The sequence below is a fragment of the Arachis duranensis genome, chromosome 8 (assembly GCF_000817695.3).
Source record: "Arachis duranensis cultivar V14167 chromosome 8, aradu.V14167.gnm2.J7QH, whole genome shotgun sequence".
Taxonomy (NCBI): domain Eukaryota; kingdom Viridiplantae; phylum Streptophyta; class Magnoliopsida; order Fabales; family Fabaceae; genus Arachis; species Arachis duranensis.
The window spans coordinates 16,280,754-16,296,987 of NC_029779.3; the positions used below are offsets into that span (position 1 = coordinate 16,280,754).

At 37.3% G+C, this 16,234-nt stretch overlaps 3 protein-coding genes across 3 annotated transcripts in view; 2 read left to right on the plus strand and 1 right to left on the minus strand.

The window, feature by feature from the left end:
- The window catches only part of LOC107461020 ((S)-coclaurine N-methyltransferase), a gene marked incomplete in the record, with an annotated part of 2,899 nt that extends 250 nt beyond the window's left edge, over positions 1 to 2,649 (plus strand). Inside the window, 7 exon segments of the mRNA XM_016079444.3 lie at positions 84 to 192; positions 656 to 880; positions 1,382 to 1,481; positions 1,567 to 1,677; positions 1,794 to 1,877; positions 1,967 to 2,025; positions 2,124 to 2,649. Coding sequence (XP_015934930.1) covers positions 84 to 192; positions 656 to 880; positions 1,382 to 1,481; positions 1,567 to 1,677; positions 1,794 to 1,877; positions 1,967 to 2,025; positions 2,124 to 2,316 — 881 coding nt within the window.
- An 875-nt stretch (positions 2,650 to 3,524) lies between these two features.
- LOC107461021 (uncharacterized protein At4g33100) lies at positions 3,525 to 4,139 on the minus strand. The gene is made up of 3 exons (XM_016079445.3): positions 3,895 to 4,139; positions 3,712 to 3,796; positions 3,525 to 3,612 (listed from the first exon to the last, which is right to left on the minus strand). The coding sequence occupies exons 1-3, from the start codon at positions 3,981 to 3,983 to the stop codon at positions 3,526 to 3,528; spliced, it is 261 nt and encodes an 86-aa protein (XP_015934931.1). The 5' UTR covers positions 3,984 to 4,139; the 3' UTR covers position 3,525.
- A 5,736-nt stretch (positions 4,140 to 9,875) lies between these two features.
- On the plus strand, positions 9,876 to 10,445 carry LOC107461001 (uncharacterized). The gene has a single exon (XM_016079429.1). The coding sequence runs from the start codon at positions 9,876 to 9,878 to the stop codon at positions 10,443 to 10,445; it is 570 nt and encodes a 189-aa protein (XP_015934915.1).
- The last annotated feature ends 5,789 nt before the right edge of the window (positions 10,446 to 16,234 follow it).

The following is a 16,234-nucleotide window of genomic DNA, read 5'->3' on the forward strand; positions in this document are numbered from 1 at the left end:
TTTCTAACTAACTAACTAACTAACTAACTAACTGCTTCCAGTTCCATCTCTAACGCATTTCACTTTCCACTTCCCTCCTTCAGCTTTGCGAGAGATGCCTATTGCAGTCAACACTGATAAGCCCAAATCTCAACACTATGAATTGCCAACCTCTTTCTTCAAGCTCGTCCTTGGAACCAATCTCAAATACAGGTCATTCCTTTTATCTTAATCTTCATTAATTCACACAATTGTAACTTCAAATTGGAAGAGAACACTGCAATTATTATGGTTAGAACTCATGTACGTGCATAATGGTGCTGTTTCTTTGAAAAATAAAGTGTGTGTAAAATTTAGTTATAAATGAATCCTCTTTGTTGCATAATGTATATAAAAGGGCATGTTCCTTTGCATGAAAAAGAAGTAGAGTCTTCGGTTGAGTGGTCTCTGTGTGACCTCAAAGTCACGGGTTCAAATGGTGGAAACATCCACCAATGTAATTAACTAACTATCTACATTATACTTTTTGGGGGCGATCCTTTTTCGAACTCTGCATTAACACGGAATACTTGTGTACTGGACTACCCTTCTTGTGCATAAAAAATATAAAATAGTAAGACACACAGAGAACCTATATGGTTAATATAACATACCCTATATGGATATACTGGTGCAGTTGCTGTTACTTCTCTTCTGACTCTCAGACGCTGGAAGATGCTGAAGAAGCAATGTTAGAACTCTATTGTGAGAGATCAAACCTGAAAGATGGTCACACAGTCCTTGATGTTGGATGTGGTTGGGGCTCACTGGCTCTTTACATTGCCAAGAAATACAGTAACTGCAAGGTTACAGGAATATGCAATTCCGCAACCCAAAAGGCTTATATTGATGAGCAGTCCCGGTACACATTCCTTTACAAATAATTTGACTAGATGACTTAGGTTGGGTTTGTTTATTGTCTTTTAAATATATGGACACAGACATAAACACACAAAGAGACATATACACAAAGATATACGAATTTTTTATTGTGTTTGTTGATACTGAACGAAACACACAGTATAAACTAAATATCAATTTTACCCTTATATCATCACCAATGGAATAAGGATAAGAGTAAATTACTAAGGATAAAAGAGTAAATATTTGTGTCTCATTAATGTGTCTTCGTGTCTCATCTTTTTTGAAAGACACTAAATACATGTATTTTATGTATGTTTGTGTGTTACCGTGTCCTTAAAAAATCCGTGTCTCAGCAAACAAACGATGGACATGTACCACCATGTCTATGTATTAGTGTCTTTGTCTCATCAAACAAACGCAGCATTACATATGGCTTCTACATTTAGCTTCAATTGCATGATAATAAAATATCACTTTATTCCATCTGTTGTATTGTCAGGGATCTTCAGCTGCAGAATTTGGACATCATTGTTGCAGATATTAGCACGTTTGAAATGGAAGGTTCCTATGACAGAATATTTTCCATAGAAATGTTTGAGGTTAGAATCTGAGCGCATACAATTCATAATCCGCATTGAATCTGTACCTGCTCAAATTCTAAAGTCAGTATTGACCTTGATGCAGCATATGAAGAACTATAAAGATCTTCTCAAGAAGATATCCTCATGGATGAAAGAGGATAGCCTTTTATTTGTTCATTATTTCTGCCACAAAGTATTTGCTTATCATTTTGAGGTAAATTAAACCTGATATAATATTGATAAACAACTTAACCATCTTGATTTCTTGGTTGATTTGTCTATAACACAGTTCATTAGTAAAACTAGTAAGGTTTTCATATGTGTGTATAGGACAAAAATGATGATGACTGGATCACTAGATACTTCTTCACAGGAGGAACTATGCCTTCAGCAAATCTACTACTTTATTTCCAAGTGAGCTTGCTATGTAACTTCTTTTATTTTTGTTCAAATCACTTATAAATTGCATTCAGATTTAGCTAACATATGACTCATGTATGCAGGATGATGTTACTGTCCTCAACCATTGGCTAGTAAATGGAAAACACTATGCACAGACCAGGTTAAAATAAATTATTTTACAGCAATCTTGTTATATTCCATCCACGGTTAATTTGATTTTAAAGCTAATTTGAATTGAAGCAAGAACATATCCTGCAGTGAAGAATGGCTCAAAAGAATGGACAAGAATATCACCACCATAAAGCCTATTATGGAATCAACGTATGGCAAGGATTCAGCTGTTAAGTGGACAGTATATTGGAGAACATTCTTTATAGCTGTTGCAGAACTCTTTGGATACAATGATGGTGAAGAATGGATGGTTGCACACTTCCTTTTCAAAAAGAAATAAAAAAGAAGAGCCGAAATGACAAAAGGAGATTGCTAGGGTACCAATATTTTTATTAGAATAAAATAGAGAGTTGGCTAGTGTTAACTCAAATACAAGACAAATAAGAGAAAAAATATTGGTTCCCCAACATTTACTTGCCTTACTAATTGTTCTGTAATTTTATAATCTTTAGATTCTATTTGGTTGCCCATCATGTAGTATGTCTCAATCTTTTTTAAATAAGGAACCTAATGCCAATATCAACACTGGTGGTTCCTCTTAAACTAGCACTATATCTTTACACTGATTCTGATTTATAAGTTCATCTCCAAAATGTTATATAGAATAGATAAATATTTTATTTTGAAAATGTGGTCCAAGAGACAAATTTATCCGAGGTTAAAAATAGGATATTGAATCCTTAAATTTCATCTGTTCTTTACATTTACTTGTCTAGAAAATAGATCGCAGCCTCCAAGATCACTTGCTCTGTTCAAAGACCTAACAAACAGGTAACGGAGCATGATACCACATCAAGATTGGCCTTCACATGGATAAGCTTCTTTCTGCATCAAATTTTCAAACCCACAATTAGTAGAACATATAAATTCTGCAGCTGCAAATCTTGTAACTTGATATCTCAGTGTTTGCATTACTTTGGTTCCATCCATCATGTTATAGCCTATATGAAGGATTTTAACCTATGTTGCTAAATTTCTAGCATTGAACTTACTTGGCTAGTTGCTAATAAAAAAATACTATGTGCACACAAAAAATACTAGAGAAAAAACTATAACCAGCCCTTACAATTACCTCAAAAGACAACAAGGCCCTTGAAAACAAAATACTCAATTCAACTCCTGAACTTTACTTTTATGGAACTGATTAGTCCCTGTGCCAAAAAAAAGTCAATGTTTTTTTTGCACGGGGCTAATCAGTCCCAAAAAACAAAGAACAGGAGCCGGGTTGGATATTTTTTTTTGTCAAGGTCTCGTTGTCCTTTCGAGGTAATTGTCAGAGACCAAATTAGATATTCACTCAAAATACTATGTTGCTATAATTATTGTTTACCTTATTTTAAATGTGTATTTTATATTTCAAAATATATTTTATATTTGGTGGGTATACCGTACTATACACTTAACATGATTGATTACTAATTATTCAACACCTACCTATGAACCTAAAGAATAAAAATGGTAGTTAATGAGTGAAGGAATCATCATCACCTTACTCATTAGAAGGTTTACTCAAATGGTTTTGATCAATTTGTTCAGCTTCCAAGAAATGACTGAGGAGTTTATCATCCAAATGTTGCTGTCCAAATTTACAGAAAAAGAAAAAAAAAACTCATGGTTCATTTCATTCGACAAATTAAAGAAACAAATAAAACAAAAAGAATAGAAGAGGACATACAGAAAGGCAAGCTCTGTACTTTTGCCACTCCGCAACACATTCTTGTTTGTCCCAATGACCCTTCATGAATTTCTCCGAGTACCACCTTGAAGAATGAAATTAGGGTTTAAGATAGTAAATAAAAGGTGATTGATAAGAATAGAAGGAGGATTGGTGAATAGCTTGATTTGATGTAGATGAAACCTGTTGAAGCAATTGTTGTATGCGTCTCTAAGATGGGAACAAGGAGAGGTTGAAGAAGAGGATTTGGAACTTGTTTTCTTCTCTTTCATTTCATTGATTAGAGCTACAACGCAGAACGCAGTCTCCCTCTCTCTCTGGAGTCTGTCTCAGTGCGGCGGTGGCGAAAAAATTTCAACACTCCTCTCTGCCGCCGCACACATCACGTGTCATCATATTATAAAACCTTGTTCAAGGTTTTTTTTTCTTTTTTCCGGTATTGTGTCTAAAACTCTTAAATAATAAATACAAAATTAGAATAAATAGTCATTTAGTCTCTAAAAGATCACTTATTTTTTAAATTAATTGTTAATAAAATTTTTTAATCAAATTTGTCATTCGAAAATTTTGAATTAGTTATTTTAGTAGTCCTAATTAGCTGATAACATGGTAAGTTTATGAAATTAAGTCAAATAAACTCTAAATTGAAGTCTAGTCAGCAATTAAGAAAACTATTTGTAATGCTATTAATATGTAATAGTGTTGGCAAATCAAATCGTATTTGAAATGCAATTTTGATATTATTGGCTGACGAGATACTAGATAAAGAGGAGAAAAATATTGAAAAACTAAGGTATTTCAGAATTTCACTACGTGGTAAATCATTATCACATGTAGGACTTTACTTGTCAAAATTAGTGTTCACCTATGGACAACTTTTTGTTGCTTTGTCAAGAGTTAAGAGTCGCAATAATTTGAACTGTTCTAATTCGAGACAAAAATAGCAATCCAAAGTCATCAACCACAAATGTCGTGTTCAAAGAAGTTTTTAATAATATTTAGGTAGGTGAGAGTGATGAGAGAGAGAGAGTGTGTGGGTGGGGAACTGATGCATGAGCATCTTTCTTATCTTTTCCAAGTGAATTTGCACTTAAATTGTTGAGTTTAATCAAGAATTAATTATCTTTTAGCCACTATGTATGCTACTTTGATGTCTGCGCAATTCTGTTTATATTTTAGGTAGCATTCAGCTGGATTTGATGGAGTTTCTGCAGCACAAAAATTAAATGAGAAAACCAGCGAGGAGCGACGCGTGCGCGTACCTGACGCGTGCGCGTACCTGACGCGTGCACGTGATTTGGCAATTTGCACAACGACGCGTGCACGTACCTAATGCGTACGCGTGACATGCGCCACGTGCAGAAAATGTTGGGGCAATTTTTGGGCTGTTTTTGACCTAGTATTCAGCCCAAAAAACACAGATCAGAGGCTGCAAAGTGAATGAATCAAGTGGTCCCTATCCATCAATTGAAGACTTGCTGATTGCCATAATTAATTCTGATTCAAATTTTATTTTAAAATAGAAAAAGATATTATTTAATTTTAAAAATTAGGATTTAAATTTATTAGGATCAGATATAAAAGGAGAATTTTTCCATTAGTTAATTTTTCATTCTCACTCAGTACATTTTACTTGAATCCTTATTTTCTCTCTGAACCATGAGCAACTAAACCTCCACTGTTAAGGTTAGAAGCTCTGTCTATTGTATGGATTGATATTATTATTTTTCTATTTTAATTTATGTTTTGATTTATATTTCAAGAATTGTTTTCATTCTTTATTTTATGAATTTGGGTGGAACGGAAGTATGACCTATGTTCTAATTGAGTTCTTGTATAACTTGGAAAAACTCTTTACTTGAACAACAGCTTAAAAACAATTTCTCCTAAATTTTAATTATTTGGATTTAACGGGATACGTGACATATAATCCTCTTATTTTTGGGCAATTAGGATTTTTGTGGCATTTAAACTGGAAGTTGATCATTACCCTCTAATTGGAATTAATTGACCAAAAAATTGGCAGTTGATGAATTTTAGAGGAGGCTAGGAAGTTCTAAGGAATTAAGGTCTAGTCACATATAGTTTGCCATGAATTAAATCTTGCATGATTAAAATAGTTAATAAGAAAAGTCAATCAGGAAAATAGATAACTTTGAAACCTTAACTGTTTCTCCATATTTGGTTTTCAACTTATTTACATACCGATCTTCCAATTTTCTGAATTTATTGTTTAATACTCTTTGAACATTCAACACTCTTTTCTGCTTGCCTAACTAAGTAAATCATTTAACCATTGTTGCTTAGTCCATCAATCCTCGTGGGATCGACACTCACTCACCTGAGGTATTACTTGGTACGACCCAGTGCACTTGCTGGTTAGTTTGGGGTTGTAAATTTTGCACTAGAAACACAGGGAGGGGTAGAATGGTAGGTTAGACTAAGGATTCTAGGGTTTGGAATCCAGATGAGTATCGACGTTTGGAGAACGAGTCCTTCTCAATTTTCGTGGATAATCTCCCGGGTGATGTTTCAAAGAGGGAGCTGTTTCAACTATTTTGTTGGATTGGACGTATAAACGACATTTACTTATCAAGGAAACAAAAGAACAGTGGTATATACATCTTTGCGTTCATACGATACACCACGAAAGGGGAGCTTTGAAAGCTATAGCTGAGATGAATCAGAAGAGATTGAGAGGCAAGAATGTCTTTGTGGGGGAAGATAAATACAGAAGAATGCCTGAGGTGAAAGACACGAATAGGATTCCTCCACGAGATGGCCCCAAAGTGCTTTGGGTCGTCAAATGCCAGAAGATAGAGGAGAGAACAAGAATATCGCAACAACTTCCAACAAGGTTTTGGCGAAGGATAAGAAAGTTCAAGATCCACATGGCAATGGGTGGACGAAGAATAGGGATGGCAACGGGTCCCCATGGGGACGGGGACATGCCCCCCGCCCCCCGCCCCCGCCTCCATTATCCGTCCCCGTCCCCGCCCCATCCCCGTGACGGGTAACGGGGGCCCCATATCTGTCGGGGACCCGGGTCTCCGCGGATATCCGCGGATTTTTATAAAAAAATAATAAAAATTGAAAAAAATTAGAAAAAAATTTAAAAAATAGTGTATTGTATATAATTTAGTATTTTACTTACATCAATATCTACTTCAATATTATGAATTACATGTATAGCACTCAAATGCTTAACCAAAAATTCAAAATCAGTAAAATAATAAAAAATTTAGAATAATTATAACAAATGCTTATCCAAATCACAGTAATTATAATAGAAAAAGCAAACAAAGATAATGAAGATGATAACAAATGCTTAATTATAATCATATAAATTATATTTAACTTAATTCAATAATTATAACAATGCTTAACAAAATCATAGTACACACAAATGGGATATTCTAGTCTTTTTACATAAACGGAGTTTAAACGGGTCTCCACGGGGCGGGGACCTCTATCCCCGCCCCCGCCCCGTTTAATATACGGGGCCCCGTCCCCCGTCCCCGCGGGTACAAAATCGTCCCCATATCCGCCCCGTGACGGGTAAATCCCCGCGGATACCCGCCCCGCTGGGGATTTTTGCCATCCTTAACGAAGAAGGTGAAAGTATCCTTGGTGAAAAAAAATCTGGACTGGCTACAGAAAAGCTTGGTTGGGGGAACGACGAAGGCTATTGACTTTGGAGCACTGTAGGAATCAGTTGCGAAGAATTTTCCTCACGTTATTTAGGTGCGTGAAATAGGTGCTTATAAAGCACTATTGACCTTTGACAGTCTCTTGAATGCAGAAGAAGCATACACCTTCCATATAAATAGCCTTCTGCAGTTGTTCCATAGCGTATGGAGGTGGGACGAGTCGGAGAGAAGCAAAACTTGGAGGGTGTGGCTAGAGTGCTTTGGGGTTCCACTACATGCATGGTCTGTGGATACTTTTAGGGTAATAGGAAGTCAATGGGGGGAGGTGGTTGGCTGTGATAATGCGATTAAATCGTGCACCTCCTTTAGTGCTGGCCGTGTACAAGTTGATACATGTGTGATAGACGTGATAAAAGAATGGATCTATATCACAATTGGCACTAATGGATTTGATATAGTGGTAAAAGAGGTGGGATATGAAACATATGGAAGGAATGATAAGATGGATACAATAAGGAATGGCAAGGGTAGCGGTGACCACTAGAGAAACATAACTACGAAGCTCTGTGATGATATAGCAATAACGTCGCCAAGTCCTACAAACTTGTCAGCTAGTTCAGATCCGGCAGCGGAAGTGATTATCAAGTCGCAAAGGGAGGAGGTTGAAGATGAGGATAAATTGGTAAATTCAGAAATAATTTTGAATAAGTGGAGTTATGGGAATTCAAAACACAATCAGTTGAACTTGGTAACTTATCAATCTAATAAAGGTGATATTGAAAGCATGACAGATTTTGTGGGTTATAAGGTGAGTAATGAAGTGGATTCTGAGATGACTATCTCCTGGGAGTACGGTTGTAAACCTAATAGGCCTGGAAAGGGAGTTATGATGTCTGATGTTATTGAACCTAAAAAGGGGCCCCTCAACAAACTTAGGTGCTATTATATGGATTTGGGCCATGAAGGGTTAAGGCCCGGTTCACTTTTGCACGCTGGAGAAAAGGACGTGCTTCACGGGCCTGCTAAGGAACGTGGACCTGTATCGGGTCGGCTATGCAGAACGCGTATTGGGGAAGTGATCGCCAGCAGGGTTTCCCTTATCCAGTTGAGGAAGCCTCGATGCCTGGCGCCTTCAGTGAGTTCTGTTTCCCGAGCTGTAAATCGGGTTGAACGTAGATCGGGGGACGGCTGTTGGCCGATCGAAGATGGAGTTACCTGGAGGAAAGACACACTGGCCAAGGTCTTGTACCGAAGGCGACGGCGATTGTGGGCTAGGTAGAAGATGTGCTTATTTCACCTAGTGCGGTGACGAATTTTGGTGGGGATGACGCGAATAATAAGGCTCGGAGAAGGAGATGCACGGCGGGGGTGGGAGGAGGCCGACTAGCAGTTCATGGTAAAGGGGTCAATGATCTACTAAGAGCTGCGGGCGTGGCAAACAATGCTGAAAAAGGAAGCAGTAAAGTTGATGCAGACAATGGTGAAGATGACCAAGAGTGTGATAAGTCTGGCCTAGGTACAAAAGCAGGTACGGGTAGAAATTTAGCAATGTTGGAAGCAGGACACAGGGTAGATGAGGAAGACGTAGAGCATGGTAAGAATGATGAAGCCAGTGACAATGAGGATATGACTTTGGAGGAGCAGCTTCAGAAAACAAAAGAACTTGGGAAGTAGCAACGGAGTCAGGAACAGTGTTGTATAATAAAGAAGATGACATAATGGCGATCCTTCAACAACAGAATGAAGAAATTGCCCTGAAAAAAAGGTTGGCGAAACAAAGGGCAAAAGTAAGGCGAAGCAGACCTAAAACTCATAAAAAGGTGTGCAATAATTACTGTAATGATTATTACTTCTTGGAATATTAGGGGATTGAAGGGTGAAGGGAAGTTGAGGATGATAAAGGACCTAAAAAGAAAATTTAAGTTAAACATATTAGGCCTGGTGGAGACCAAGAGACAGGTAGTGATTAAATATGATATACCAAAAATTTGGGGAAATAGCTGTGTGAGGTGGGACTTTGTTGAATCTAATGATGCTTCTGGTGGTTTACTGTTAATATGCGATGATGACTTCTTTAAAATAAGAAATAGCCACAAAGGGGATAGGTGGTTGTGTGTTGAAGGGGAGGTAGTGAAATATAATTTTTATTGTGCTTTTATTTTGGTATATGGTGCGCATGCTAGAGATGAGAAGCTTGTTGTTTGGGAAGAGCTGAGTTACATTGCGGGGTTATGTCAGGTTTTCTGTTGCTTCATGGGAGACGTCAATGAGATTGTACAGGTGGAAGAATGACGGGGTACTGATAGCTTACCCTTTTTAGTTGAAGACTTCAAGAATTGGATACATGACATGGGGGTGGTGGACTTGCCGATTACTGACTGAAAGTTTACATGGTTCAGAGGTCGATCATGCAGCCATATTGATAGGGTTTTGGTTAGCTTGGAATGGCTGGAAAAGTTTCCAGCCACTCGGCTACGTGGTGGTCCTAGGGGCTTGTCTGACCATTGTCCAATTATGGCGGAAGGTAGGAGGCAGAGAAATGGGCCGAGGCCATTCAAAAGCCTTGATTCGTGGTTTACACATGAAGATTTTCTGAGAATGATTAAGGAGGAATGGAGAGGCCTAGGTGAGGCACAATTTACAAATAAACTGAAGGCTATGACAGGTCCTCTGGGAAGATGGCATAAAGATAAATTTGGGAACATGGACAGAAAAATCATGAAATTTGAGGAAGAGATCAAGAAGATTGACGACGCGGTGGGTGACGGTGTTCATGATGGAACAGTGGAGGCAAGAAGAAAGGCACTTGTGACTTGTTGTGAGAAATGGTATGTAAGGAAGGAGTTACATTGGAAGCAGATGTCGCGTTCTAGACATGTGAAGGACATTGATAAGAACACGAGGTACTTCCACAACTTGGCCTCTGCGAGAAGGAGAAAGAATAGGATTGATGTGCTACTCATAAATGGAAGGTTGATAAGGAATCAAACGAGGATCAAGATCGAGATTAGAGACTTTTACAAGAAGTTGTATCATCATGAAGAGTCTCCTTTGATAGGTTTCAGGGACGGTTGGTGGAAATGATTGGTGAGGAGGATGCTTTAGCATTGGAAGTGCAACCGACTCTAAAGGAGGTCAAAGAAGCATTATGGGATTGCAAATCATCCAAAGCTCCTGGAAGTGATGGCTACAACATGAACTTTATAAAGAGGTGCTGGTCTGAAATTGGCACTGAATTTACGGCGGCGGTGATGGATTTCTTCCTGTCTTCTAAGTTACCAGCGGATGCGAATCTCACTTGGGTGGCGCTAGCTCCTAAGTTTTATGGTGCAAAGGAAATCAAAGATCTGAGACCGATCAGTATGGTAGGCTGTGTGTATAAAGTCATTTCGAAAATACTGGTCCAGAGGATGCGAGCAATCATACCACGACTAGTAGGTGAGACTCAAAGTGCTTTTGTCAAGGGACGAAAAATTCATGATGGGGCCCTTATCACATGCGAAACTGTTCAATGGGTTAAAATGAGGAAGAAGGAAGCAGTGATAATGAAGCTGGATTTCCAGAAAGCTTACGATAGAGTCAAGTGAAACTTTGTAGATCTTGTGTTGCAAAAGATGGGCTTTGGTCGGAGATGGAGGAGTTAGGTTATGGAGTGTGTAAGTACGAGTTCAATGTCAGTGCTGATAAATGGTTCGCCATCTAAGCCTTTTAAGATGGAAAGGGGTTTGCGACAGGGTGATCCATTGTCCCCTTTTCTATTTGTACTTGTCGTTGACGTGCTACATAGGTTGCTTAGGGAGGTAGTGAGAAATGGGCGTATTTTGCCGTTACTGGTGGGTAGAGATCAGGTTGAGCTATCTCATCTCCAATTTGCGAACGATACTGTATTGTTCTGTCCCCGGATGAAGAGATCATTAAGAATTACAAGAGGATCCTTCGTTGTTTTGAGTTCATGTCGGGACTGAACATTAATTTTGATAAGTCTAGCTTGATTTCTATTAACTGTGATGATCAGTGGGTGCAGCGTATGTCTAGAGTGTTGGGGTGTAGGATTGCCTCTCTGCCGGTGAAGTACTTGGGGATCCCGCTAGGAGTGAACCCGAGATTGGTGAAGACTTGGAAGCCCATTATAGAAAAGTGGAGGAGAAGCTAAGCATCTGGAAAAGCCAAAATCCTCAATATAACCGGTAAACTGGTGCTTATTAAATCTGTTTTGAACAGCCTCCCTGTCTATTACTTGAGCTTGTATAAAATGCCAAAGGCTGTTGCAGAGAAACTGACTGATGCCAAGGCATCTTAGGCTAGTTTCACTAGCCTTTTTCTTTTATTTTTAGTTGTTTTATGCATTTTCTTGAGCCTTAAGTAATCATTTGGGCCAAATAGTCATGCTTGTCTTAAATCATTCAAACATGAAGATTTTGATGCAAATTCCATGAGTTTTTAGTTATATTCCTTGAATGCTATGAATGGAAGAATTCTCATGAATTTTAGCAAGACTTTGATGCAGTTGTTTGGATGATTTCAGGGAAGAAGAGGCTAGGCAAGGAAGCAACAAAAATCAATGAAGGAAGCCTGGATATCATTTGTGGCGTTTAAGTTCCAGTTTAAGCTTAAACTGGAACTTAAACGCCACAAATGATATCCAGGCTTCCTTCATTGATTTTTGTTGCTTCCTTGCCTAGCCTCTTCTTCCCTGAAATCATCCAAACAACTGCATCAAAGTCTTGCTAAAATTCATGAGAATTCTTCCATTCATAGCATTCAAAGAATATAACTAAAAACTCATGGAATTTGCATCAAAATCTTCATGTTTGAATGATTTAAGACAAGCATGACTATTTGGCCCAAATGATTACTTAAGGCTCAAGAAAATGCATAAAACAACTAAAAATAAAAGAAAAAGGCTAGTGAAACTAGCCTAAGATGCCTTGGCATCACGTAATGTGCATAGAAGAGCATAGTACCAACATGCAATCAGGCCAGCTGACCTCTTCACCTTCCATGGAGTATAACTCGAGTTGTATAACTCCAAATGATGCGCTTCCAGTTGCATTGGAAAGTAGACATCCAGAGCTTTCCAACGATGTATAGAAGTATGGGGTGGACAATGCAACGGAGCTCCCAAAATTGGCATTTTCGAGCACGTTTAAGTAACTTAAACGTTGGCTTAAACGCTGTCAAACCAACCAGCAACCTTGTCACCTTCAATCAAGCATAACTTGAGCTATAGAGATCCAATTGTGGTGCTTTCAGTTGCGTTAGAAAGCTGACATCCATAGCTTTCCAACGAGGTATAATAGTCTATATTTGGCATCAAATTGGCAAGGTTGACAAGAGAACAAAGCGACGACTCAAGAAAGGGGGGTGCAACGTTTGAGTGTAGTTTAATGGATCATTATCCTTTTTGGATCAATTATGTCACTCTACCCTTCAAGCAAGCAAGGCCCATCAACAACACCAAATCAAGGCCACAAGAATCATCTAGAATAGTTTATTTTCATTTGATTGTAATTTGCTTTTAATTTCATTTTCATTTTGTAATTTAGGGAGCCTATTTAAAGGCCTTAGTTTCTGCATTTGAAACGGACGGGATTGAAGGGGAATCCAGCCCCAGAGGGGGATCGGGAACTTTTACTTTTACTTTTGGGGGAACTTTTTCATCTTTGCGAGTTTTGATACTTTTTGTAATTGAATTCAGAGCTATGACTCACTAAACCCCTTTCATTGGGTTAGGGAGCTCTATTGTAATTCAATGAATCAATAATAGTTTTATCTTCTTCTTCAATCTTTTCTCTTGAATTTTGTTAGAAAGCTTCTCGACTGTGTGGTATAATCAGTGATCGAGCATCATTTCTTCTTATGAACATTTAAACCAAGGGTTGGGAATTTGTTTGTTTTTAGAGAGAATTGGTGAGCCAAGGGATTGGGATCCAATCATATAAGATTGCCAAGCAAGATTCAATGAATGCATTGGTTGAGGAAGAGATGAAAATGTTTTGATTCGGAGATCTCAATATCTCCTGAAACCCAATGAATTCCCCATTTCTGATCTACACTTTCTCTTTACATTCTGCAATTAATTTCATGTAATCACCCCGATCCCTTTTTAATTTCAGCACTTTAACTTCTCGCTCTTTAATTCAAGCAATTTAAGATTCCGCAATTCTCATCTAAATCTTGATTCCGCTCAACTAGAACAAACTTCTAATCCGAATTGCTCATTCAACCAATCCTTGTGGGATTCGACCTCACTCTATTGTGAGTTTTTACTTGACGATAACCGGTGCACTTGCCGGAAGGAATTTTGCCGTTTGTGCGGTGCACTTGCCGGAAGGAATTTTTGCCGATTGTGCAATTTCCTAAATCGTAGCTATCAAGTTTATGGCTAGATCACTGACTTTCCTACAAAGAAGGTTTCTTTGGAGTAAGGAGGATGGAAGGAATGGTATGTCAATGGTCAGGTGGGAGGTGGTGCAGGCTCCCAAAAAATGGGTGGTTTAGGGGGTTAGGGATGTTATGGTGCGTAACACGGCCCTTCTCTTTAAGTGGTGGTGACAATTTTCAAAGGAGGATTGCCCCTTATGGAAGAAGGTGGTGTGCTCTTGTAATAATCTGAATCCCAGTGTGATGCTGTCTGCCCAAGTATTACCCACTCGGGGGGCCTTGGAAGGACATTTGCCAAATACAGTTCAAGGACCAACGAGTAAGACAGAAGATGATTAATGGCCTATCCATGGAGATTGGTGATGGGAGAGGTACTCGGTTCTGGGGGTGATGGGAGAGGTACTCGTTTATAGGAGGATGTATAGCTGCGTGGAGGGGCCTGAAGGACTTATTTATGAGGCTATTCTCAGTTTCAAACCAAACAGGATATGTTATAGGGGATTGTGGGTTCTGGAACAGGTTAGAGTGGAGATGGAACTTCCATTGGAGGCGAGAGCTTTTCCAATGGGAGTTGGACCTAGTGAACCATTTGCATGAAACTTTAAGAGTGATTCAACTTGCATACGGTAGAGAGGATAGAGTTGTGTGGAAATTTGATAAACAAGGCATATTTTCTACTAACTCCTTTGTGCAGGCGATGCAGGTGAAAATGCTTCCAAATGATATAGCAAGTTACAGTTTTACTAAGACAGTTTGGAAAGGCCTAGTCCCGCCAAGAGTTGAACTGTTTGTCTGGTTCGTCTTGATTGGAAGGGTCAATACGAAGGAGAGGCTGAGCCGATTGGGAGTGGTTAATCAGGAAGATGTGACATGTGTGTTATGTAACCAAGGTGTTGAATATGGTCACCACTTATTTCTTGGTTGTGAGCTTTCATGGCAGGTTTGGTGTGCTTGGCTATCCTTTGTTGGAAGGCAATGGTCATGCCCAAAGACACTAAAGGAACATTTTCAAAGTTGGACTGAGCTTTCAACTAGTAAGCAGGAGCACAAGAGGTGGATGGTATGTTTATGTGCGATTATTTAGAATATTTGGCTAGAGAGGAATAGAATGATCTTTCAGAATGATGGAAAAGGGGTTGAAGAGGTTATTCAGCTGTCCTTCTTGAATTATAAGGAGTGGTTAGGTGTGGATCCCTTATGTTGCTGATGGCATTGCCGAAAGTGACAAGGGATATCTATTAGTGTTACTTTTTGTTTATTCTGCTGACAGTGGTTTCTGTTTGTTATCTTGTGCTCCACTTGTTGTGTTGAGCTTTTCCTTTAAAAAAAAATATTTAGACAAGAAAAATTGTATTTTTATTTTAGTAACATGTTATAATTTACATTTTTATACAAATATTTGTCGTAGATATAACTAATTTATATATAATTATATTTTCAGACTTGAAATGAAATGTGTAACATAAATAGGCATAGCAATGAGGCGGGTAGGACAAAAATCCGCCCCTATCCGCCTGTATAATTATTAAATCTAACAAATTAAATAAAATTTTAAAATTTATATAACTATGATTACATACCTAGTATAAATTAAAGTAAAAATTTAGATATGATACAATATTATTAATCATTTTACTAATAGATAGGGACAGATTTAACCTAAATTCGACTCCGTCTCGTCCCGTCCAAGAACCCACTCTAGTGTAGGAGTAGGATGGGTACCAATGGGTTCCGATAGTGTTATCATCCTTAAACATAGAGTACAACATCATATGAATATTGTTTATCTAATGAGGTTATTAAAATATTAGATTATTGATAAATTTTTGTTAGTATTTTAATATAAAATTTAATGTAAAACTAACATGATACTAATATAGTTATATATATTTTTATTTTTTTAGATATTTTTTTATGATTTAAATATATTATAAATTAAAAATTGTTTTATTTATATTTTATTTTGAATAGATATAAAATAATATATTTAATATATTTATTATATAATAACAATAATAATATTATACTAAAATTAAAAAATTTATAATTATAAAATATTATTTTTAGTTTACTACATCAAATTAAAATATAAATTTATGCATGGTACGAATTTAACACTAATAAATAGATAGATAGATGTATGAATAGAGGAAAAATAATAAAGAATTCAGAATTTATCATAAGTGAAATATTTAAACTTATTATCTATCATTCATGTATTAATGCTATTATTTTATTTATTACTCATTAAACTATTAAAATAATTGTTTTTAATAATTGACAACAATTACTTGAAAAGACTTGGAGGTATTCAAAACTGTATTGATAGATAGATAGACACAGGCATAGAGGAAAAAGATTGAGATGACACGTAAATAATAGTCTGCAATAAAAATTATGCTATTAAGTATAATATAAATCTAATTATTTAATTATTATCGTAAGCGAAATATTTAAAATTATTATTTATTCTTTATGTACTAATTTTG

Bases quoted from the DNA above. Each gene is read 5' to 3' on its own strand.
- LOC107461021 (XM_016079445.3), bottom strand. From the start codon at position 3,983: ATGAAAGAGAAGAAAACAAGTTCCAAATCCTCTTCTTCAACCTCTCCT. The intron at 3,797-3,894 runs GTTTCATCTACA...TCATTCTTCAAG, and splicing joins TACAACAATTGCTTCAACAG to GTGGTACTCGGAGAAATTCA. The intron at 3,613-3,711 runs GTATGTCCTCTT...AAATTTGGACAG, and splicing joins AGTACAGAGCTTGCCTTTCT to CAACATTTGGATGATAAACT.
- LOC107461001 (XM_016079429.1), top strand. From the start codon at position 9,876: ATGGCGGAAGGTAGGAGGCAGAGAAATGGGCCGAGGCCATTCAAAAGC.